Source organism: Phaethon aethereus (genome assembly GCF_964289735.1).
Source record: "Phaethon aethereus genome assembly, chromosome: Z".
NCBI classification, from domain to species: domain Eukaryota; kingdom Metazoa; phylum Chordata; class Aves; order Phaethontiformes; family Phaethontidae; genus Phaethon; species Phaethon aethereus.
The window spans coordinates 82,022,775-82,046,345 of record NC_138577.1 but is presented as its reverse complement, the minus strand read 5'-3'; the positions used below and the strand labels follow the sequence as shown (position 1 = coordinate 82,046,345).

At 42.2% G+C, this 23,571-nt stretch overlaps 1 protein-coding gene across 1 annotated transcript in view; it reads right to left on the bottom strand.

Annotated features, from left to right (window-relative positions):
- RASGRF2 (Ras protein specific guanine nucleotide releasing factor 2) overlaps nt 1-20,050 on the bottom strand; it is a gene marked incomplete at both ends in the record, with an annotated part of 129,485 nt that extends 109,435 nt beyond the window's left edge. The window contains one exon of the mRNA XM_082013028.1: nt 19,766-20,050. Coding sequence (XP_081869154.1) covers nt 19,766-20,050 — 285 coding nt within the window. The remainder of the gene's footprint in view (nt 1-19,765) is intronic.
- Between the last annotated feature and the right edge of the window lie 3,521 nt (nt 20,051-23,571).

Here is a 23,571-nt window from a genome sequence, read left to right as displayed (position 1 = left end):
CTGCTCATTCCTGTGTACAATTATGGTTATACCTGCTGGGATTCTTCAGCCTGGAAGAAAATGGAGGGGGAAAAGATGAGAGAACCTATTGTGAGAAACCCATCCAGAGAAGTCAGCAGAAAGGCTTTCCAGATCACCTTTCAGACTAAGAATGGTGGAATGGTGCCTGTAGAAGTAGGACACTTGTTATGGGATGCAGGGAAGATAATTTTGGGATTTTACAATACCTTTAATGGAATGATTACAGGAGGAACCAAAGGCAGGGAAAAGGAAGGATCAAGGAGGTTTGGGAAGGAATGAGCATGGGAGAATAAAGGCATAAGCTGACAGAAAGGGCCAGCCTGGCCAGTACATTTGTCTGTCCATGCCCTGTCCTTGATCACCAGAGTCTTTCCTGTCTTCACCTTAGATTCCATTTCTAACTATTTTCCTGGATAAGGGGACTCTGTATATGTGTGAATGTGTACGTATGGAGCTCTAAAGGCCATCAACTGGAGGATGGACCACAGGTCACAGGAGCCCATGTGTCTGTGGTGCCAGCAACTGGATTGAATGTGACTACTGAATATCGAGCCACACCAGACAGTGAGCAGGAGAAATCACCTGGCAGCCACCTATCAATACAGAATTAAGTCTGGGCTGGATAAGTGAGTCTCTGTGAGTGAGACAACTGAAGGGGTTAAGATACTGAAGGGGCCAGAAGGACCAGGCCAGCTACTGGTGGGGACGTAAAGTCTGGGGGTCTATGGAGAAATCCATTTCTGTGTGTCTGCATTTCTGTGCATGAGGTAACTGAAGGCAAGAGGATCCAAGAGCCAGCTGCTTGATGAACTGTGTCTAGGCTATTTTAAGGAGGGATCCATACTGTGTAGATGTATCATTTCCCACTAACAGACCTTCATCCTTATCAGCCAGAGCAGGGAACTGGATGAGGCCATTGGTGCTGCTTGTTTTGCATCAGTGCTGAGCATTTCTGTCTGTGTTGATCTGTGTGTATTGAATACCTGGGTTTTGTGCACGTGCTGCTGGATGAGGCTGTATGCCTTCATTGCTGGCTTGACGCAGTGGCATGAAGCTGCAGGAGGTTCATCAGCCCTGAACATTACAACACTAAGGTGTTGATTAAAAATCAAAAGGTATTTTTTTATGATAACGTGTAGTGAGCCCTCAAACTACTTGCAATAGCCACTGGAGACTTTAGACATATGTAATGATTCAAGAAGGCATTTGGGCAAACTCTTAGAAGAAAAATGGCCATTAACTGCAAAGGCATGAGCTTCAGCTCAAGGATATCAGTACTGCAAGTTGCTAGAGCCTATGACAGAATTTCTGAAAAGCATCACATACACCCTGTTATGATACACTTACTCAGCCATCAGCTGTCAACACTAAGAGAGAGTGGAGGCTGGGCTCAATGAACTTTTGATCTATGGTGGTCAAGCTTATGTTGAAAGTTATCACATAATCAATACTCAACTCTTGCTACTGTTACAATAATGAAGCTAGCATTCTGTAAAACTAATTACGTAACAATTATGAATGGCATGTAATTAAGTCTGATTTATAGCACAGGGTCGATACTCGAAGTGTGTGACAGCTCTTCAGAAGTCGTCTAGTGCCTCAGTTCCTAAATATTTTCAAAAAGGTACTCTGTGCACCATAAGGATAAATCTCCTCATCCACAGAGCTAAACCAAACACACGGTGTTTTGCCTTGAGCCAAGTGTAAACACGACTGAGCTGCTTAACTTATTTGGTACTTTTTTGCCTCACTCATCTTTCAGGCTAGGAAGCCAAGATGTAAACTTTATCTGGTAACAAGAAATTGCACTACATGACATCACTACAGAAACAGGGCAATCGCTTGCATTTACTACAACGAAAAATACTGTGAAATGAAAGGTCTCTAACCATATGCAGCCCTCAGAATTTACAGGCTCTCAAATAAATTGTAGATAAGTACCTTAATGGTTGGGATATCAACACTGTCTCAAGAAAACAGTGAGGGTTCACACTCACTAAGAGAAGGTAGCAGTGTTTCTCCATGTCAAGACAAAGATACATCACCAGAATACAGAAAATCAGAAGGTGGATCTCAAAGATGTATTATTTATCTAGGTAAGAGTGCCATAATTGTCAGTTATCTAATGTTCTGCAACCATTGGAACATCTCAAGCAAGGCACCAGACATCAACTTCCAGATCTGAGTGTAGGTGTGTGACTAGGAAACCAATTTTAATGCAAGTTTTTGAGACTTTTTTAAAAATACATTAGAGGATAGTGTATGTGTATATATGTACTCAAAGCAATCATATTATTCTTGCTGGCTGTCAGCTGATTCTGGAAAACCTAGCTGGCTTGCTAGTAGTGTGGCTAACCATAAAGGAGATGTGCAATTGTTACTTTTACAACACAACTAATGTTACGTATAGAAAAGTTATGTATTAATTTATAAAACACTGAGCAACTTTGAGTGTGCGATGGGTGCCAAATACAGTAAGTAGAAATTATTACTACCACATTTGAAGTCCCTGATTATTGGAGTTGTGTAGGCAAAACTTCATAAAATACATTTAATGAAGTACGTTTCAGGATTGCAAGAAGGAGATATTTTAGGTGATGAGAGAGGGTTAAGAAAGCCTTGGAAATATAGCTTAGGAACTTTCAAGAACCTTGGGTTTTATTGTCATGCTCTAAATATTAGTATGTTTAATATTTAACAATACTAAATGTACTGTGTGCAATGTAGTATTTAATAATATGCAAAATAAGGTATTTTTAAACATCTGCATTCACCTTAGAGACCACAATATGTTCCAGACCCAGAAACAACTTAAAGTGAATATCGGCAAATGTTTCTAAAGCTTAAGCCAATTTTGCTTAACTAGTACATAAGAACAATTAATTCAGTATGAGTCTTTAGAATAAGTATTTCAAGTGCTAAGTTTAAGGACTTCCTCAGAGCAGTTTTGAGTAACAACATCAACAACAACAAATGTGCATCTCTCCATACTCCTAAGTCCATACTGCGTATTTTGTTTTACTGATCAAAAGGACTTTCACTGTCTACTCTGTGTTTATTATGCTAACAGGTGCCAACACTTCCATTTAATCCAATCTGGAATGTCTGCTGTATCTTGCTGTGCCTTCCTGTGTCTATGTATGGCAAGCTAAGCATGCCTAGCTCTAAGACGCCTACAGTTACACAGCTTTGGCTCCTCCATGTACAAGCAGTATCTCCTAATTTAGCTTCTCTTGAGTATCTAACAGAGGGCAGAGAAATTGATTAAGGCTTCCTGCATACCCAAATGGCTGCTACAGGTTTAAATGCATCAAACCTGCTAAATAAATATGCTATTACTATCTAACAGGAAGAAATTATTTGCTAAGGGCACTTGGATATTTTTGACGACACACATACAAACAACGTTGTCCCCAGACCCCCCCACCCAAGAACAGGGATGAACTTACAGGTTGCCCAACAGAATGATGATATCAAAACAGCATGGGTGTAGCAAGACTCTGACCAACACATGAATCCATTCATCACAGAACAGTTTACAACACTGCATTTTTTCTCAGTTACTTGGAGGAGATAGCTTTAGGAACATATGAAGTCATCCACATAATAGAAACCTGCAGTTACTCTTGCCTGTCAAAGAGGACTCTATTAAGGCAGTGAGAGATCAAAGAATCCTACCTGATGGAGGAAAAGGGGAAGACAAGGAAAGAGAAGAGGAATTGACACTTTCTAGTGCCGGTCTTCAGTTTCTGGTAGAAAGGGTTTTTATAGTCTACTGACATCTATAACCATAAAAATCTGTGCCACAAGACAGTTTGTGTTTAACATAAACACTGTAAACAGATACGGCCACCATCAGTGATAAAATGGGTTTTAAGTACCTCACTAAACTAGTTGCTCCCTTTTAAGTCCTTAATTTTAAAAAGACACCCAAGAAACGATGTTATGTCATAGTCTGTTGTGCCACATTGTAATCCCAAAGTTAAAAACCAGACAAGGTGCCAACAATTTGTCCTGGTTTTGGTTGGGATACAGTTAATTTTCTTCCTAGTAGCTGGTGTAGTGCTGTGTTTTGGATTTAGGATGAGAATAATGTTGGTAACAAACTGATGTTTTCGTTGTTGCTGAGCAATACTTACATTAAGCCAAGGACTGCTCAGCTTCTCATGCTGTCCCGCCAGCGAGCAGGCTGGGGATGCACAGGAACCTGGGAGGGCACACAGCCAGGACAGCTGACCTGGCTGACCAAAGGGGTATTCCAGACCATACAACGTCATGCTGAACAACAAAACTGGGGGGAATTGGCCAGGAGGCAGCGGCCACTGGTTGGGGACTGGCTGGGCATCGATCAGCAGATGGTGAGCAATATGCATTGTGCATAACTTGTTTTGTATATTCTTTTATAGTTATTATTATTTTCCCTTCCTTTTCTGTCCTATTAAATTATGTTCATCTCAAACCCACAAGTTTTAACTTTTTTCCAATTCTCTTCCCCATCTCACTGGGGGGTAGTAAGCTAACAGCTGTGTGGTGTTTTGCTGCCTGACCGGTTAAACCACAACACAATTCTAGGCTGAAACTTTACATATTTTTACCTTAGTAGCTTTGTGCTTTTCTCAAAACAGTTCATGGAAAACCGCTGGTATTTTAACCAGATTTTACATACTCCAGTATCCCAAATTACAACTAAAAATTAACATACACTGACATTCTCACAACATGAGTAAGTCATAATAAAAGCTGTAGGTTATATATATAATGCATGAAGAACTGGATACTGTTAGTGACATAAGTATTACTCAGTAATTATTACATAATTTGCTGTAGCTACATTCAGGCATTTTTAAGAGGGTAAGGAGGGCAGCCTGACTCTGATAGGCATTTTTAATCAAACAAGTCGATTATATTTTAATACACTTCTTTGGAAGCTCCCAAAACTCTCTTCCAAATATGTTTTCCATTAATTGTCCACATTTCCCACAGCACTCCACCCCTCTCATATCCTCCTGACCTGGGTTACTTAAAAATAACCTTGAATCAAGAAAGAACATCAGGAAATATAAATGGAAATGGCAGCTGATCAACCCCTAATAAAAGGTACATGGTATTAAAGCAGATCAGGCACCTGGTCCCACTTGATATATTTAGAAGAGTCTAAACTCTGAAGTCACTTAGTTTAAATAATCCACTCCACTGAAATAATATCAGACACACAAACGGTAAAGAAGAGACGCTTATTTCTACACTTGTGATGTAAGAATCACCACTTGTGCATTGTTATAAAAGTAAGTCAGGTTGGACGGGGCTCTGAGCAACCTGAAGATGTGTCTGCTCATTGCTGGGGGGTTGGACGAGATGACCTTTAAATGTCGTTTCCAAACTATTCTATGATTCTATGATTCCAAGTGGAGTAGGAATAAACCTTTACAATGTTAACTTTGCTCAGGGATATTCCAGTTTAATACATTATGCCGCCTCACTACCATATAGGTATTCCCCAAATATATCCCAGGGGTGAAGATTAAAAAAAAAACAGGAAAAGCCACCTGAATGAACAGTACAGACAAGTAAAGGATAAGGAGAAACTCAGGAAGAAAAAGCATAGCAATGATACACACTAGAGCCAACACCAGCCCTTCTGACAGGTTCTTGAATATACTACAAAGCTTAATAAGCACTTTCTCCTCTCTCATTCTCTGCCTTTATAATAAATACAACCTGAATAAGATCCAAAGTCGTGTTACATTTCCCAGGGTAGCAAAACTACATATTTTGTAAATATTATTACTGCTCAGCACAAGGAGAAAACAAAAGCAGAAAAATGCTGAATTATGGATATATTCCAAGTACCTCACAAGAAGGAAAAAAGGCTTCAGCTTTAGATAGCAGCAGTTATATCACATTTTGCTCATTAGGGCAAAAAGTTTAAAGTTAGGTTTATTCTAGTTGCACAATTTTTTCCTGCTACAATTTAAATGTTTGCCAAACCAGAATGCCTACTTCAAATTTAAATCAGATGGGAAATTATTAAAAAGAAAACAACTTCTCTCACTCCCCCAGAAAACAGAAAAAAATTAAGTAGAAATTACATGCCACATACATGCCACATTGATGTATGCAAAAAGGAAAAGCACATCACAAGCACAAAAAGACAGAAAGATTTTTCATCTTTTTACTTTTCAGAAAACTCTTAGAAATTCTGAATTCAGAATTTTATTACAGTTCTCTGTAGCACATCAGCTAAGATGCTGATCCCATAGTAAATTTCTTCCAGAGAAAGAAAAGTAAGACTGATCACTGTACAGCAACTTAAAACAATGTCCTGGCATATATATTTATTTTCACCTGTGATCTTACTTCCTGACAACAACCAGAGACCAAAATGTAAGAAAGTGAGGTAGGAAGCTGCGGGAGAAGGATGGACTTCACAACTCTATGAGAGATATATTCCGAAGCCGTTTATTGTCTTGTCTGACTCCAATATATATCATAATTTTCGCTTAGTCACTGCGCACACACTCATGATGGGTTACAGCTTGTTACACACATTATTGCAATTGGCTATATACAAAATATCACGCGCTGTCCATGCGCCTCTCACACAGTCAGGATTCGCTGCTTGCAGGTGTTCCTGCACTCCTTTGCTTCTTCTTAGTTGTTTACCACAGCTCCTTCTCCTTAAGGTCGAGCTGTGCAGGGTGATCCCAACAGGAAGCCTTGCAATTTTCCCTTACAAAAAAAATTCCTACTATCTGGGACAACAGTTCTGTCTTAGAACTAAATGTCCTGGGCGGAGGTTAGACATCACTTGAAAACTGGTCATTCAGCTAGTTTTCAATCCACATCACTACCCACTTATCTAACCCATACTTTGTCAGCTCTCCACATGATGATGTTATGGGAGACAGCATCAAAGACTTTAGTAAAGTTGAGGTAAACAACCTCCACTGTTCTCGTTCACCACGTCAGTCACCTCACTGTGGAAGGCTATTGAGAAAATTTTGGATTTTAAATTAAACTGGAGTAATGTGATAGATAGATAGATAGATAGATAGATAATAAAAATAGAAACAAAATCTATTTTTACTGCATTTAACAGCCAGATAGAGACATTATAGTAAGGAGGCAAAGCCCAAGCATATAATCATATCAGGAAAGATGAAAAAACATAGTTCAAGGAGATGAGAAGCCTTGGATGCTTCATGTTTTTGCTGTTCTTACTTAACAAATCTCACACTCCACCACAGAGGTCAAAAAGCAACATTACAGACAAAAATCAGAATTGCCTTCAAAATTATTTGGAATTGCTGTGTGAACTTTGCAAAGCAAAGCATGAGAGCTGCTTCTGGACATTCAGCTTATTCTACCAGCCATTTAAAGCAGACCCAATATTCAGTGTTACACTTGTCATATAGCCAACTCATCAGGTCTCCACCCAAGGTCTAACACACTCCCTGCAACCTAGAAATCTAGCACCTGACCCAGAAAATTAAAGGTATGGAAATATGGCAATAGCAAGACCAAGTAGCCAAGACATGAGTTAAAGAAAGGGGCTGACTCACAAAGGGGACTGTGGTTGCAAGGATTGCATCCCACGATGGGAAGCCATTCTGCGAGCATGAGACAGGTTGGAAGCCGAGTGAAGGCAAACACCCAAGGACTCCCAATGAGATTACAAATACTACAACTGTACTCTCTCAGGTGCAATCCACGCCTTGCAGTGCACTCTCTACAACAGTTCTTTGGAGCTCACACCACAGTGCTTTCTTCCAAGCTTGTTGCATGGAAATTGAGTAAAGTACATGAATTCTTTTGCTTTTGCAAGTAACCTCCTGTGCACCGCACCACCAGCAGAGTAAGACGACTTGGTTGCTTACACTTCTCCACACACCTTAAAAATAGTAGCAAGGCAGGATCTCCCAGCAGACCAGGAAATAAAATGTTGTTGCCCTGGAAGCTACTGAAGCAGTTGTAGATTGAGGACACAATGCCTTTGAGAAGCCAAGAGAAAGGACACAAGTGATGAAGTAAGTCTTCCACAGGTACTTGGTTTTGTTCATGTGTTTCCTCTTGCTAGCACATTCAGGCATTTTCTAGTATGATCTGATGAGAGGAGCACAGAGACTAAGCAAACGCGTACAGAATTTCCAGCACTGCCCAAACTAGGCAACTCGGAGGCACGTATTTGTGGGGCAGAAACCAGACCAGGAAGACAAGACAAAACAAAACACGCAGTTTGAAATTCACACAAGGCAAAGCAAACACCCAAGGGAAAGACTCAGAGAGGAGGTCACCAGAAAGATGAAGTAAAATGTGTGTACAACCATATAGTATTACCCTAGCAATGAATTTCACTGATTGTGAAAATTTTAAGTCTTTGACAGGGGAGAAACACGCTGCTAGCGTAAGCAGTATTAAGAGGACCTGTTAGAATTACAAATAACTTATTCACACAAAAAATTAGAAAGAATCTCTTTCCAATTTCAGTTAAGCGCATCAAAACCGAACTGCCTGAACCAAGGGGTTGTACAACTGAGGTCAACGGGAGCAGCGAGAGCATTTTGCCTGGAAGGACAAATCTGCAAGGCGTACCCAACAGATCTCTGTGGCAGAGGGAAATAAAGTTGTGAATTACAGGAGTAATATCCCAGCTGTCGGATTAGGCCCTTCTCAGGTCTGACCATGTGCTTTTCCTGCGTGCAGAAACACGCACATGACACCTTATGAGTAACTTGGTAACCACTTCTGTGTTCACCCGTTAAGCCGCAGATGAACACCCTAAAATACTGCAAGGATAAACAAATATCCCCATGCAGATGGTGTTACCCATATGCTAGCATATGGGAAGCACTATTAGGCCTGTTTTACTACTGCAGAAGTAAAGCAGTCGAGAAACTGATTCACCAGGAGGCCACAGGGAGCGAGGGGCTGAGGAAGCAAATGTACCCAGGACATAGATAACCCAAATAATCATCCTTCTACTCTGTTATCACCCAGCCTATGAACACACATAAGACACAAACACATTCAAATGTCTTCAAAAAAGTAAAAATAAAATAAAAAATCAAAGTTGTATTTGCAGAAGGTCAGTGAACTTTAAGAAAACCTATTTAAACTCAGAGCTGGGAAGATACTTGCTTTTTCCCTCTTTTCCGCCCCCCCCCTCCCCCCTTCTATGACAGTTAAATTTCTGTATTTATTTCGTTCTCATGGAACCACTTGGCATTACTCTACATTGTCAAGTAGATCTGAGCGGCTGCCTTTGCGCCGTTCCCTTCGCTGGCATGCAGCCAAGCTAACGGCTGCTAAGCTACAAGAATGCAGCGCAGCGCTCCGGGAAGAGCATCTCTCTCTGAAGCACTGTAATATTAGTGTACGCGGTGCAGACATGTCTTCTCTGTAGGTCCGCAGCAATTTTCATACCGCTGATGACGGAGCTCTCTCAGGTCGCTGCACATTTTGGACCGCGTAATACTGGACACCAGCTAGTTAGGCTTCCCCTCAGGCCAGCAAGTAATGCACTTACGAAACTTCCATCTGCAGCAGGCAGCAAAAATATGAGAAAAACACTAGTCTAGGGCCTGCAAGCTTAAACCGATTACAGCAACAAATCTGCACCAAAATGAATTCTCTATCTGGTTGCTTCTATAACATAATCATGTGGGTCAAAAAGCTTGATGTTTTTACATGTATTTGTACCTCAATTTGATGTTTGTTTGTTTGTTTGTTTGTTTCAATTTTTGGCATTAGATTACAAAGTCAGGCACACAAAGGTTGGGAGAAGCACCCCTTTCAGGTTGCCTTGTGCATTGTTAATTTAGTCCCATGTGTGCAAGCATAATGATTACAGTCCTTTATTACATGGTTCTTCTTCCAGGAGATCCTAGCTCAGTTACCACATGTAAGTGAGACGTGATTTCATATTTTGCTTTATCTTGATTCTTCAATGCACATCTCCCTGCTTCATCTATTGCACACTACTCAGCAGAGTTCAGGAACTTCTTACATGATGTCCTATGACACTGCTTATGACATCATTCAGATGCTTCCTAAGAATTAATGCATTTATTTTCACAACAGCCTGTGAGGTAAGAAGGAATTACTGCAAATACGGCCAACATAAAACCCATCAGTTTCAGACGCAACTCAATTTGGATGCCAGATCCGAAAAGCCATTGGCCTTGGGTACTTCTGTTTGTTTTAACCACCACTTTCACAGCGATCAGTTCTCCCTTTGCGTGCCTAGCTCTTGTGCCAAGACGGGTCTCCACAACAAGGCTCTTGCATCCCTACAGCCCGCTGATACACTGTGTGCACAGAACTCCTTGGACTTCACAGAAAAGCAAAAGAGACAGAAAATACACACAAACACAGACTACTTGTAAGGAGCAGCTGCAGGACCAGAGACTCTGCTCCAGCCCTTGGACCTTAAGCTGAGCTGGCACTGTGACGGCAGTAACTGGCTGGTATCCTGCTGGGGGCTAACCACCAGAAGGAGAAGGCACCTGCCTCTCCAGCGGGTGCTACATTTCGCATCGGGTGTCACAGAAACATGGAGATTGCTGGATTGTGGAAGTCTGGAAGATTCCACAGTCTGGAAGCACCAATTCATCTGGATCTTCTCCCCGTCCCTGTTCCCCAGCTCACCTTGCATTCAGTCATCACATACTTCCTGGGGCAAGGGAGCTACAACCAAAAGACCTCACAGTCACAAAACCAACAAATACACCCAGCAAATTACACATAAGGCTGAGTACCATCCCAGGAGCCTTCATTTGCCTGTTCCTGGTCAAGCCGTAGGAACAGATAAGAATATTTACACTATCAAATGCAATAGCAGTATTATCGCTTCAGTGCCATTTAGTACTGTTCTTCCCTTCATCTGTACACACAAATACCTGAATGGTTAGCGATGATACTGCACGGATATCAGTGTTGGATCCCTCCACTCTTCTGTCAGTTTTTCTTCCACCGTTTACAGGCTTTTCCTTCCACCTCCCCATCATGGGCAGGTGGTACATGAATTTAAAATTCTCCCCAACAGATTTACTAGGAAGAAGCATTTTTAATTTTTCTCTAAAATTGTTCTGTGAGTGTCAAATGGAAGAGAACATGGTTACTGCAAAAGAAAGTTGCAATCTTCTTGCCATGCCTGAGCATCCACGAATGCATGGGCTTATTTCATTCTGGAGGACATCTAAGACACTCTGTCAAAGTCATTGAACACAATATCCATAATTCCAGAGAAGAATATAAAATCTTTGGCATTTGCTGAAAAACAAGAAACAACTTGTGTAAGGGAGAGGAAGTGAACAGAAAGCAGAAAGAAGAAGAACCAGCAGTCGCCTGCAATCATCCTAAACTTCCAACAAGTGAGGATACAGCATATACCTAAAACATCGAACAGAAAACAGCAATATCGTAGCATGTTTTAGGATCCAGAATGGGAAATTTCAGAACTTTGTCTACAGCCATGAGCACTCAAATCTCATGGCTGGCCAGGTGAAAAACCACTAGATGTTCCCTGTGACAGCAGGAGAACGCGTTACCTGAGGTGCCTGGGATATGGGTGTCTGCACGTGAGCCAGGCGTCTCAGTTCATGTGACAGTCAACCAAGATTTAGTTGCTGCAGTCGGTGGGGTCTGTTCAGTTTAACAAATGCAAACACATAATTTAGGGTGGAGTGACCGGTTCACAAGAGTGCACTGACTGTACTGGCTAGGACTTCATGGTTTGCAATGGGACCTAGCTCATGAGGGGGAACCTAAAGTTGCATGAGCAGCACCCTACCCTACATTCCACTGCTGCAAGTATACAGACATTTACATGTTTATAATTTATTCAAAGAATGATAAATAGAGGCACAACATTTTTTTAAAAAGCAATATAATGAGCTTGCCAAGTTCAAAATATTGCAAAGGACGCACTATAGTGCAATGGAACTCTTTGCAGTGATTTAGGAACTTGAACCATACTAGATCAAAACTGCAGAACTATTAAGCAGCAGATAATTTCTGTTACTCAGCCATTACACCACAGTCAAAAACTCACAAGGCAAAAACTGGACAAAAGTCACTGCTCCACAGTGCCATGAGAAGAAAGGGGAGAATATAATCCCAGATTTTTTTCAACAGTTAACAACATCTAACTCTGAAAACACAATCCGTTTTTTCAAAAGAAAGAGTGGAACTGATTAGATCTGTCACAATAAAGTGCTTTCACTGTAAAGCAATGGAAGCAAAATTGCATATGACAATATAGCTCAGTTCAGAATTGGCAGTTTATAAACACTTCCTAATAAAACTCAGTTAGTTCTGAGCTCATGGAAATTACAATAGAGGTATTGAAATGGCTGGATTGAATTGGGGAAGCCTCTGCTTCTATATATACTGATTCTGTACCTCAAACAGAAAACCTTATGGGATTGGCAAATGAAAAAAACATTGGAAGCTAGATTGTAAGCATATGTTCCTAGACATCTAGTGCAGAGGCACGGTGTTAAAAAAAACCTGTCCCTCAATCAATCTTCAGCATTAGTAATGATTGGCAGACAGAAAAAACTGAAAAGAGGTACTATATGGACTCTCATTTTCCTTCTAGGATATGAACAGACGGATGAGACCATCTTTCTGAATTGCTGTGGCTCATCAACAGTCAGGCAACAAACAAACATCGACATTGTTTTCAATCCAGACAAAATCTACCCACTCCCCTCGCCCACCAGCAGATCTGTGAAAGCGTACCTAAATTTGGCCAGTCCATCACCGCTTTAGGAAGCACAAAATGGGAACGCATAGAACTTTCTCACTGAAAAACAGGTTTGTGTTGCCTCAGACTCTGCAGCAGCCGTGTACCAAACTTGCTTTAAGCGGTGGATCTGGAGAACTGTGCTACTGCTAGCAGCAAAAATCTGTTGCTAAGAATGGCCAAAAGCGGTGGATTGGCATTTTCAGACCTCGCTATCTTCATCAGCTGCATCAGGTCTATGTTAATGATTTACTGCACTGAAGGGCGTCTCTTTGGTGTGATTCTGGTCCACTACGTGTGGGGTACTACCTCGCGTGCCCCACTTGCAGTGTGGGCAGAGGGTCCTGCAGCCATCAGCTCTCTACCTATGCATTATGCACCACCAGCGGGGCGGAACGTCGTCGTTGCTCCAGATGCAATATGGACATACGTGCCAGGAACCGTAACAGGCACCAAAACGTGCCCCATCCCTTTTCTCTTTGCACAAACTACGCAGTAATGCAGACATACTGCAAGTGGCAAAACAAGACTGGTAACTGTAATGTATGTGGCCAAATCGAGCAACCATGTACAGTTTTTATTGTACATGCAGATTCCTAGGATGGAAAATCCTCAGCAAGTGGATCAAAAAAATGCTGCTATATTACAAACGATGACATTGTAATGCATAATATATGAATATATAAAGACTGTTATAATGTTGCCATATTACTACAGAAATAGAAGCAGCTCTGCCTGGGTTTTCTCTTCAGGTACATGGTAAGAAACTAATATGGGTACCATACGACCAGAAAACAGGGTACGCGCCCTACCAGCCTGCTTAGATGATAATGAAGAAGAAAAAAACCAAATCTGTTTTAAAAGTTGAATAAAGGCAAATTAAGATAAATGGAGTACAATTATTCAGTAGATTAGGGACTGACTTGCTATTTTTGTGCTCTGAATTTTTTTGTTTTCTACAAATTTCCTTTTACATTTGAGGACCTAAAGAGATCACACCAAATCAATGCAAGTCTGCCAACAAAGGAGACAAAATGAAAAAAGTAGGAGCATTCACTGTAAGGCAGGTGGAAGAATGAAATTTGTGTTAAACTGTTATGATACTTTAAGTGTAATTTGAGCATTCACGTTATCAGTGTGAGCTACGCTGCTGTAGGTAGGTTCTGGTCACTTAGCATGGCCTTCATGTGATGCTTAAGGTTGAGAGGGTGGAACACATTATTCTTACATGGTAAGTGTTTGTGTGACATTTTTGGTCTTTATGCTTTGGGATGCACTTGTAATTTAATTTTAACCTGCTTCCAGTCTTTCATGCACTGACATTTCACCTACTAGCTAAAAGGATTTCCCAGCAACTCCACAAAGAAGCCTTTGCCAAATGTCATTTGCCTTGGGATCTAATTATTTTTCCAATAACTTAATTAAGGAGTATGCACCTCTGTTAAAGCACACTGTTAATATTTCAGGATCTTAAAACACCTTGCAGAGGAATGTTAAGGACTTCACCCTGTGGTTTCTCTTCAATAATACCTTATCTCACCAAAATCTGGTTTTATTATCATCAGTCCCAATGTTCTCTTCATTACTCTCTAGTCTAAGATATTCAGGCAGTGTCTTTTGTTGCTTTTTGCCCTCAAGTGTGACAGACACTCAAGAAAACAAAACAACAGACCAGCCTCCAGTTTCTGACCAGAGTCACTTGTCGTGGATTAAGGTAGACAAAGGTTTAATATTAAAATATTCAGTGGGATCAGTATTGTCCAAGTTATATCTGTGTGGATTTAACTAACCTTTGAAGAGGAAGACATGGCAAAAATAAACTAGTTCTACATGTAACTGAGCGAGGTACATTCCCCACTTTTGCATAGTTACAAACAGCCCATTTCACACCACTACAGCAGAAACGTACATTTTTAAGAGTTGGAATGAAATGTTTAAATTTTGACAAAATAGCAATAGATATGGCCATGAGATTTTCTGTTCTCCCTATCCCTTAAATGTGCTCATTACTAAGCAAGCAGGTAAACAGAAAACATATATTAAATAGAAAAGTTCAGTCCCTAGAGAGATCACAAGGGCTATGCTTTTCTATTTATCTACCACTCCTTGCCTTAGGCCAGAAAGCACACTGCAAATTCACTTTATGGTTCTGCACAAAGAGCCAGGGGCAACCGCTTCGATGCAGCTTGCCTGAAGTGCAAGTCAGTGACGCGTTTTCCAGTCACTCCTTAAACGCATATCAAAACAGTTTGAACCGACGTATTTCTTGAACGTGCTCACAAACTGTATTGTCTCATGACAGTGACCGAATGACAAGGTGACAGGGACTACCTGGGAAAGTAAACAAGAGCTAGTTATCCAAAAGTTGTCTTCAGGCAAGAGCCATTTAGAGACTCTTTCATGAGAAGGTCTTACAAAAGCACTAATCCCAACAGCACTAGTATCTTAAAGCTCTCCCACTGGCCATCTTTTTTAATTAACTCTTTCTGTTGAACGTAGTCCATCAAAAAAAAAAAAAGTTTATAGGGGAAAAAAATCCAATAAATTTTTTTCTTCTCAGCTACTGAGAAGACAAATTCAGCTATTGTTTTTTAAATGCTGCAGGAAATTCCTAAAACATGGGCATTTCTGGTGGACCTTTGCACTGGAACATCCCAGGTAGTTACTTGCCCACATCTAAGCAGTAAGATTTACGGACAATACTACACCTGAAGGTGGCAAGTTATCTTGCCAAAAATACACCACCGCTCCTCAGCCATCTGCTACATACAACAGACATAGGATGCTGGACAACACGGGGGTTTTTTGCCCAATAGAAGTGAAGAGGTTAACTTTTAATTCATTGTGTCCTTAGGAAAAAACAACCTTTAGGTGCTGTTGCTAGGTTTTATATACACTAAATTAGCAGAGAGGGACAGCAAAAGCTGTTGGTGGCATATGCCTGCCGTATCACTTCAAGGAATGTATGTAAAACAGACAGGTTTCAAACACCTCAAAATCACCATGTCCCTTATAAAATAAATACAGAGCTTGACTAAGCAGAAAAAATTCAAATAATTGGATTCTCTTAATCTGTGGGGACCTGGACTTAATACTGCATTTAATTTTGCTAAGTGGGAGGAAGATTATTGCAGGCAAGATTCAAAGAATAGTCTCTGCTCAAATCATGTAACATTTACAAGCTTAAATATACTAAGACAGTTATTAATAACTATATCAGAACATTTCCATGTATTCAATCCACAGTTATGCAAGAAACTAAACATATAGGCCTCCTCCCAATGCAGATGATAATAATAATAATAACAACAACAACAACAACAACAACAATAACAACAACAACAACAACAACATTCCTCTCTTCCCTTGCTTCCAATAGTCTTTAAAAAAAAAAATCTGTGAACTTGCTGGATAACAAGCACCCGTCTCCTGTGAAACACTGCAGAAAGCATAATTTTTAGGCCTTTTATTTTACTTTTGAAAGAAACTAGCCACTCACTGAGACAAAGCCATTCTCTTTCCAGAGTTTCTGGAACAAAAGTTGAAATTCATTCTCATCAAGTCTGTCACTGACACAGTGGAGGACTTGTTGGGAGTTGCACTTCTTTACAGCCTATGGTTCCTGCAGGAAGAAGCAGCTTAACTACTATCAGAATTTGAGCTTTTCACTTGTAGTATTTTCATGTCCTAATTTGCTGTTTTGAACATCATTGTTCTTTCAATAAAACTGTCTTTTTTCTGAAATGTGAAGTCAGAGCAGATAGCAACACCTGTTTGGCGTTTACAAGAACTCTTCTAAAATCTGAGGGACATCAAAACACTTTTCTTTAAAAACTACATATTATTTACTATCTGCAACATACTCAATTTGATCCCATATTCCCAGAATTATCAACTGATTCATACATGATGGAGTTTACTAATATTAAGAAATGTACTGTACTTTCAACAGAATTTGCTTTGAAGCAAATATCCTTCTGAAGGAAAAAAATATATACTAGTATCTTAGTGGAAAGGACCAAAAAAAAAGCGCATTCTGTCATTGCAATTTTTTTTTTTTAAAGCTCTTAATACTTTAGTATTACAGCAAATCTTATGCAGGCATTTTGCATCTTCCAGAAAACGGTGGTACGGTTCCTGTAAACCTTTAATGTCCCCTCATGATGGACTGCTGGAAGGGTGTAACAGCACCACCAGTGGTTAAATGTGAAATGATTAAGCTGCTGGCCTTGTTGGGAGCTAGATACCCAAACCTAAACACATCTGTAGATGGAAATACAGTCTCCTGTATAGGGAAGTACAGCCCCGACACTCTCCCCACTGAACTCTTGACAACTTCTCGGCACAGTTCTTTACCCAGCATATGACTTGACAAGCAATCCTTAAACAACTCAAGCTAAAATTAAAAGGACCTGCAAACTAAGAAAACAAAATATATTTGTTCTGCATGCATTTTTCATACTCTTCAGTTGCATAACTTAAAGAAAATGCATTGCTTTTTCAAATATCCACTCAAAGGAGGCTGATGAAGCTCTCTCGTGATTAATTCTTCTTCCTCTCTCTCCCTCATTTGTGTAATCTATAGCACATATCGCTCTGATGTCTAAATTACCTAGGTAAATAAAACCCCAACTAAAACAGATTCTTTTTTTCTTCTCTCTCTTTCAGAGAAGAGAGATCTGATTCTTCAAAAACTGGCATAGAGCTTCTAATTTTTTTTTCATTCCATTAATACATTTGTGTGGTTATATCAAAGGAAATTAAATCTAGGCAGTATTTTTACACTGCCAGTAGTTAACATGTGCAACACTGAGTTTTCGTTACCATCTGATTAAAATAACTTTGTCTTCTTCTGTTAATAAACTGAAGGTTCGCAGTTTATTACTTTATACCTGTAAGAATATGAGCACATTTTCTGAATAAAAAGCACTGTTTAATTTTCAAATATTTCTTTTTTCTTGCGATTGATCAGTTTTAGTCACTGAGGGAGCTTCCTGTACACGTTAGCAAAGGTTTAGTGTCTACATGAGTATACAAACAAAGGTGCACCTTAATGAGTTAATATCTGTAAAAACTAAGACTCAAAAGCTTTATTCTGCATCAAGCAAAAGGTGAATGGGAAAAAGATTATTTTCTGATGGTTGGCCTTGAAAATTCAAAGTAGGATCCCACAAAAAAAACTGAAGTGTTCTTCTGCCTCTTTAATAGCAGTCTGCTATTGTTAAAAACATGAACATAGCTTGATGTTTAAAGCAAAGCAAAGTTCAGCTTCATCCCCTGTAATTATTTTGTCTCTGCACTACTAAATGTAATTACAAACAACTCAGACGTTCATCACTATAAAAGCACAACTTAAGATTCTCGCAGAACAGATACAGAAAGGCATTGTTTTCACACAGTTCTCTTAGTCAAGCTGTAGTTTAACAACACCACCAATAAACAAGTGTACCAAGCCAATGTAAAGCAAACAGGGAAATATTCATTTTTAATTTAACCTAGGGAATCCTGCAGTACTTCATTTATCAATGCTTATAAAAGCACACCCCAAAGCAACAGGCAAGAATGTGACGGACAAGTATGACATAACTACAACCATCCCAACTTCCTGAAGTTCTCTCACTTATTAACTACGTGCCATCTCAAAGGCTGCTTAAGCACATACATATTTGTTCTAAATGGGCAAAAAAGCACAAACATAGAACAAGATTCTGAGCTCTCCTTAGCAAAGTTACCATGCTAGCACAGCATGCAGAAGTGACGGTTTTCAGGCGCTGACTTAGGTCTATGTCCCTTTCTCGCAGTCAGCGGGGAACGCCTGCAGCCAGCTCAAACCCACCCTCCTTACAGTTACCCAAACTTTTCCAAACCAGTTTTGACACCTGCTCAGTTTCCCTTTTTCAGGGAGGAAGGCACTAGCCCATGCCAGATGCAGATTTAAACAAATTTCAACCACGCAGCAAGTAAGATGAAAAGTTTACATGAGGCAACAGGAGGCGGGTGGTTAAGATACCCGATCTCCAGCCACGCCGAACACCGACGGTGTCCTTTTCTTCACGGTTATGTAATACACAGATAGGACTTAACCGCTCGCTTGTTCGACATATGCATGTCAAACCGATCAGATTTCTAGGGGGGAGGAATTTGGCAGTCCACGCATTATGAACTGTCACCCCTCACTGGAATGAGTCCCACCAAAGCCTCCAGTGTTCTTTGCCAATGAAAGACATGCAAGATCTGGCTCAAGCGTTGCGCCACCATTTCTATTGCAAGTGCGATTGGCTTCGCAACACCTTCCTGGCAAAGAACCCGCCGGCTTCAGCTGAATGGCGCAGGCTGTAAATCAGGGTACACGCTCACCCTCATCTCCCAGCCACCAGCCCTGCTCTCCGAGGGGTTCCCAAGGGAGAGATGGGAGCCTGTTACACCCCACAGCATCACTGAGACGGGCAAACACCCCACAGCTGCCCAGGGACGGGCTCAGTGGCTCCTTAGAAACCCCCTGCGCTGTTTCGGTATTCTGGCCCCTCGCACCCTCTATTTGCTGAGTTTGGCTGGAAACATGTAGCCGTATCCTGGAAGCATCGGCATCAAACATCCCGTTCGTGAGATGCTGCTCTCCGGGCACCCTACTGAAATAAGGTGTGCAAATACCGAGAAAGGGGGGGTGGGGGGTGGGGAAAGTCAGGGGGAAGGACGAGTCGTTAGACGGGACAGGAAAGCCACTGGCCTTGCCGCCTTCTGAGCGGCTGCTGCTCCTCCGAGCACTGCGGGAGCGGCAGCGACCTCCCCTCCGGGGCTGGGCCGCGGGGACAGTCACGGCCACCCTCCCGGGGGGATGCCGGGGGGCGGCCCCGACGGCCGGAGCCCCGACCGCGCCTGGCTCTCCCCGGGCACCGCGGGAGGGCCGCGCCCCGGCCCTCCCCGCCGGCCCGCCTCCCCCGCTCCTGCCCCCCCGCCCGCCGGCCCGCCGTCGTGCTGCCCGCGGCGCGGCGATACCTGCTTGTCCAGCGCAGCATCCTTGGCGCTGCCCGCGGCGCAGCCCTTGGGAGCCGGCACCCGCTCGCAGTTGCAACCCTCCAGCATGTACATGCCGGCGGGCCGGGCGCTTTGCTCGCCCTCGAAGTAGAAGAGCACGTTTTGGTAGAGGGCGAACCACTTCTCGTGCCAGCGGTTGGTCTCCGCCGTCTTCTTGCTCAGGTAGCCCCGCTTGGTGCCTTCTTTGCGGGCCAGCAGCGCCAGGTACAGGGCGTGCCCCTCGTTGTACCGCACGCTCTTCTGCATGGTGGCCGGCACCTTGCGCCCGCCCGGCGCAGCGCAGCGCAGCGCAGCGCAGCGCAGCGCAGCGCAGCGCAGCCTCCGCGGCCGCTCAGCGCGGCGGCACCGGCTGCGCCGCGGCCGCGTTTCACGGGCGCCGGCTGGCACCGACGGGCCGCCCCGAGCTCCGCCCGCCCCCGGGGGCGGCTGCCGCTAAACCCGGCATCCCCCCTCCCGTGTGTGTGTGCGTGTGTGTGTCCCCGCGCGCGTCCGTGTGTCCCCGCCTTCCCGGCCCCCCACGGGAGGAGAGCGGGCGGCGGCGAACGGCCCCCCCGGGCAGCCACGGCGTGACGCGAGGGGGATCAGCCGTAATCCGCTTTAGAGAGCGATTTACCGAGCAAAGTCGCCGCTGCAGAGACCCCCGTCCCTCCGGGGGTGGGGGGGCCGGGCGGGGCAGCTGCCGGCCGCCGTGCGCTTGGGACGGGGCGGGAGCCGGCGGGTGGTTTGGTCTTGCAGTTGGTTTTCGCGGTAGTTTTCGCCTTTTCGGTTCTTTCGAGTGCAAATGTTGGATCAGCGGCAGGGCGGGGCGAGCGCAGCCGCGGGCAGCCGGCGACTTCGTTTCCGAGCTGCGTGGCGAATGAAAGCAAAAGTAAGACGTGAAGCCCAAGTGAAATATCACAAACCGGTTACTTTTTACCCGATGTTCATGCTGACTGAGGCCCGGAGCGTTGCGGGAGGTCTCACCCCGGGGAATCTACACCTTCCTCGGGCATCCCTGCTGGGAGCGAATAGCCCGGCGAGGAGAGCAGAAAGCCTGCCCTGTCGCGGGCGGGGACACTCCACGGGTCCCCACTCGTGTTGCCGCCGTGGGCACAGCCTGCAGCTCCCGTGGGCGCGGCGGGTGGGTGTGTGGGGGCGGCTCCCCGCGCCCCGAGGCACGGAGCGGTGTGCGCCGTGCCCGCAGAGGAGTTAGGCGGCTTCATTCCTGCACTGAGTTTAGTAAGGCCGGCAGCAGGCGCGGGTTTGTCTCTGCAATCCGGAGAGTGGAATGAAGCACGAGCAGAGCCTAATTATACCAAAAAAAAAAAAAAAAAAGCTCTGGCAAAGAATCTGACATCAAGCATTTTTTTATGTAAAACATAAACGATACGGAAATGTCTGCCGACGAGAGGACCCTGCACCTTTAATTTACCAATTTATTTGAACTTCTTTTTCAGGTTCTTTCACAAAAAGGCACTTGCAACTCTTTAGTTTAAAAACATATTTTGCATGTGTAACTTTCTGTGTCTTTTCAAGTCTTAGGGACAAGAAAGAAAACTGATTCACTTACTGTCAGTCCAAACAAAAATGTGAAAATTACAATACGTGGCACGCAGTATAATACACAGAAAGAGTTAGAAAACGTCCCCTGTGTGATCTCTGTCAGCGATTACAGTTCTGAATGTTGTTTACAGGAACTGTGTACCCATGTGGAGTTTTAAGGCTCTCATTCTGCAAACAGACTTTGTACTTTGAAGAAACAAACAGATGCACAAAACCCTGCTGGAACTGACTAGTTTGCCTTGTGGCTTCACATGGTGAAAATTGAGCTTAACACACAATTCCCCGGGGATGTCCTGCTTTTGGACAGGGACTGGAGGCCATTTGGATGATCTGCACGTATGAAACAACTCATACTTGTGCACCTCGGTGACTGGGTTCCTACTTGCCTCTTACGCTGCATCTCCAGTTCAGCTTCACTCAGCTAGTGCTATCCCAGTCAGTATTAATTCGGTGTGTGAAGTTTCATGGGATATCATATCTCTTGATGAAAGTAGATGGCAAGGCAGTAAAACTAAGGGAAAGCAGCAGACTGCAACTCGAGAGAGTTTTCAGACACTCAACACCAAGTGAATAGTCAGCGCTTTCCAGAGCAGACACATCATATATCACAACCAAATGCTATAGGAAGAACCCATCTTTGCCAAGATAAGGTTGCAAGTTTTTGTCCCAACTTACGTAATTTGTGCATTAAGAAAGCTTTTGCATAAATCAAAAATGATTATGCACCGTCTATTCGACCACAACACCTGAGACATACAGTAAAAATAAATGACAGGAGTTAAATTTTTACTACAAAATAAAGAAAGAGAGAGGATTTCCTTTTACTACATCGTTTTCTCCTAGGCATGCAGGCATTTTTCCTAAGCTGAAAATGTTGAATATGTCATTGCACAGCAATCCATAGGAATTACGAGGCATCTAATGTTCCTGTTCACTACAGTGAACGCTGGTTGTGTAACCATCGGTTTGTCATGAATTACTGTGCTTTATTGTTCAAAGTATGATTTGGTTCTCTCAATACTTCCTTTATTACTTGGTCATTCTTCTAAAAGCACAACCTAGTTTTTATTGCTTTAAATAGTTACTACTTAAACATGTATCTATGTGCTATCTAATACATCTAAACACATGCAAATAATTTTTTTTTCTTAAGGTCTTCATTACCAACAATAAAGAAGTGGTTGTTTGTTGTTTTTAAAAAAGAAATTCTAGGCCAAATTCATATGTATGAACACGATCGAGTTATATGTGCAAACAGATGTAAAGGAATCTGTTGGTGTAATTTATTCCATAGGGCTCTGAAGAAAAGAACATACAGAGAAGCACACTGATTTACTTTATTTTATAACCTCCTTAACTAACCCTTCCTTTTTGTGTATTTTCATTCCAGAGGATTCTTGTATAAAACCACATTCCTGAGTCTTGCATCATTATAGACCCCAAGGAGATTTCTGTAAAATTATGGTGGAAAGTTGTGGTCACATATCAGCTGGGATAATTTAACACATTTAGCCTACATTTACCTTGAAATTTCCATTGGGAACTAATTCATTGCATGTTGTTCAAAGCTGTCATAAGCAGTGAAATGCATAGCATCATATGACAGTGCAATTGTTGATGCTGATACCCAGAAGTGACCATGAGAGCTTGGGGGGCAAGTCAGTGAGTTGTCACTCTTCTGAGTGAAGGAAAATCTATTTCAGAAAGTATGCAAAATTTAGGCCTCTATTCTGAAAAACACCTTGGAAAAAACACTATTAATGTAATGGTGAGAAAAAATTATTAAAATCATGGAAAAAAGTTGTTATGCTATCATTTTTATGTCTGGGTTTGTATGTATTTGCTCTGTGTTGTTACACATTTGGAATGCTTATTTGTCAATAAATTGGGATAGTAAATAATTATTTGCCTTTTCATATCAAGGTAATGTATCAAATACAAAATAATTTTGTAAAGCTGTTGAAGAGCTGCTGGGGAAGAAACAAGGTTTCACTAAGAGTATACCTATATATCCCCTCTTAATATATTGTCTGAAAAGTAGAACTGAACAAATATCTTCTTTGTGATTTTACTTAGCAGTTTTGCCGACATAATAGGTTTACTCTTTAAGGCACAGAGCATGATTTGGCTGTTTGAAAGGTATTTATAATATTCAGCTAAGATTTAGTTATCTGAAAAAGCAGGAAAATTTTCAAACATGTTGTATTATATATTACTGGTATGGT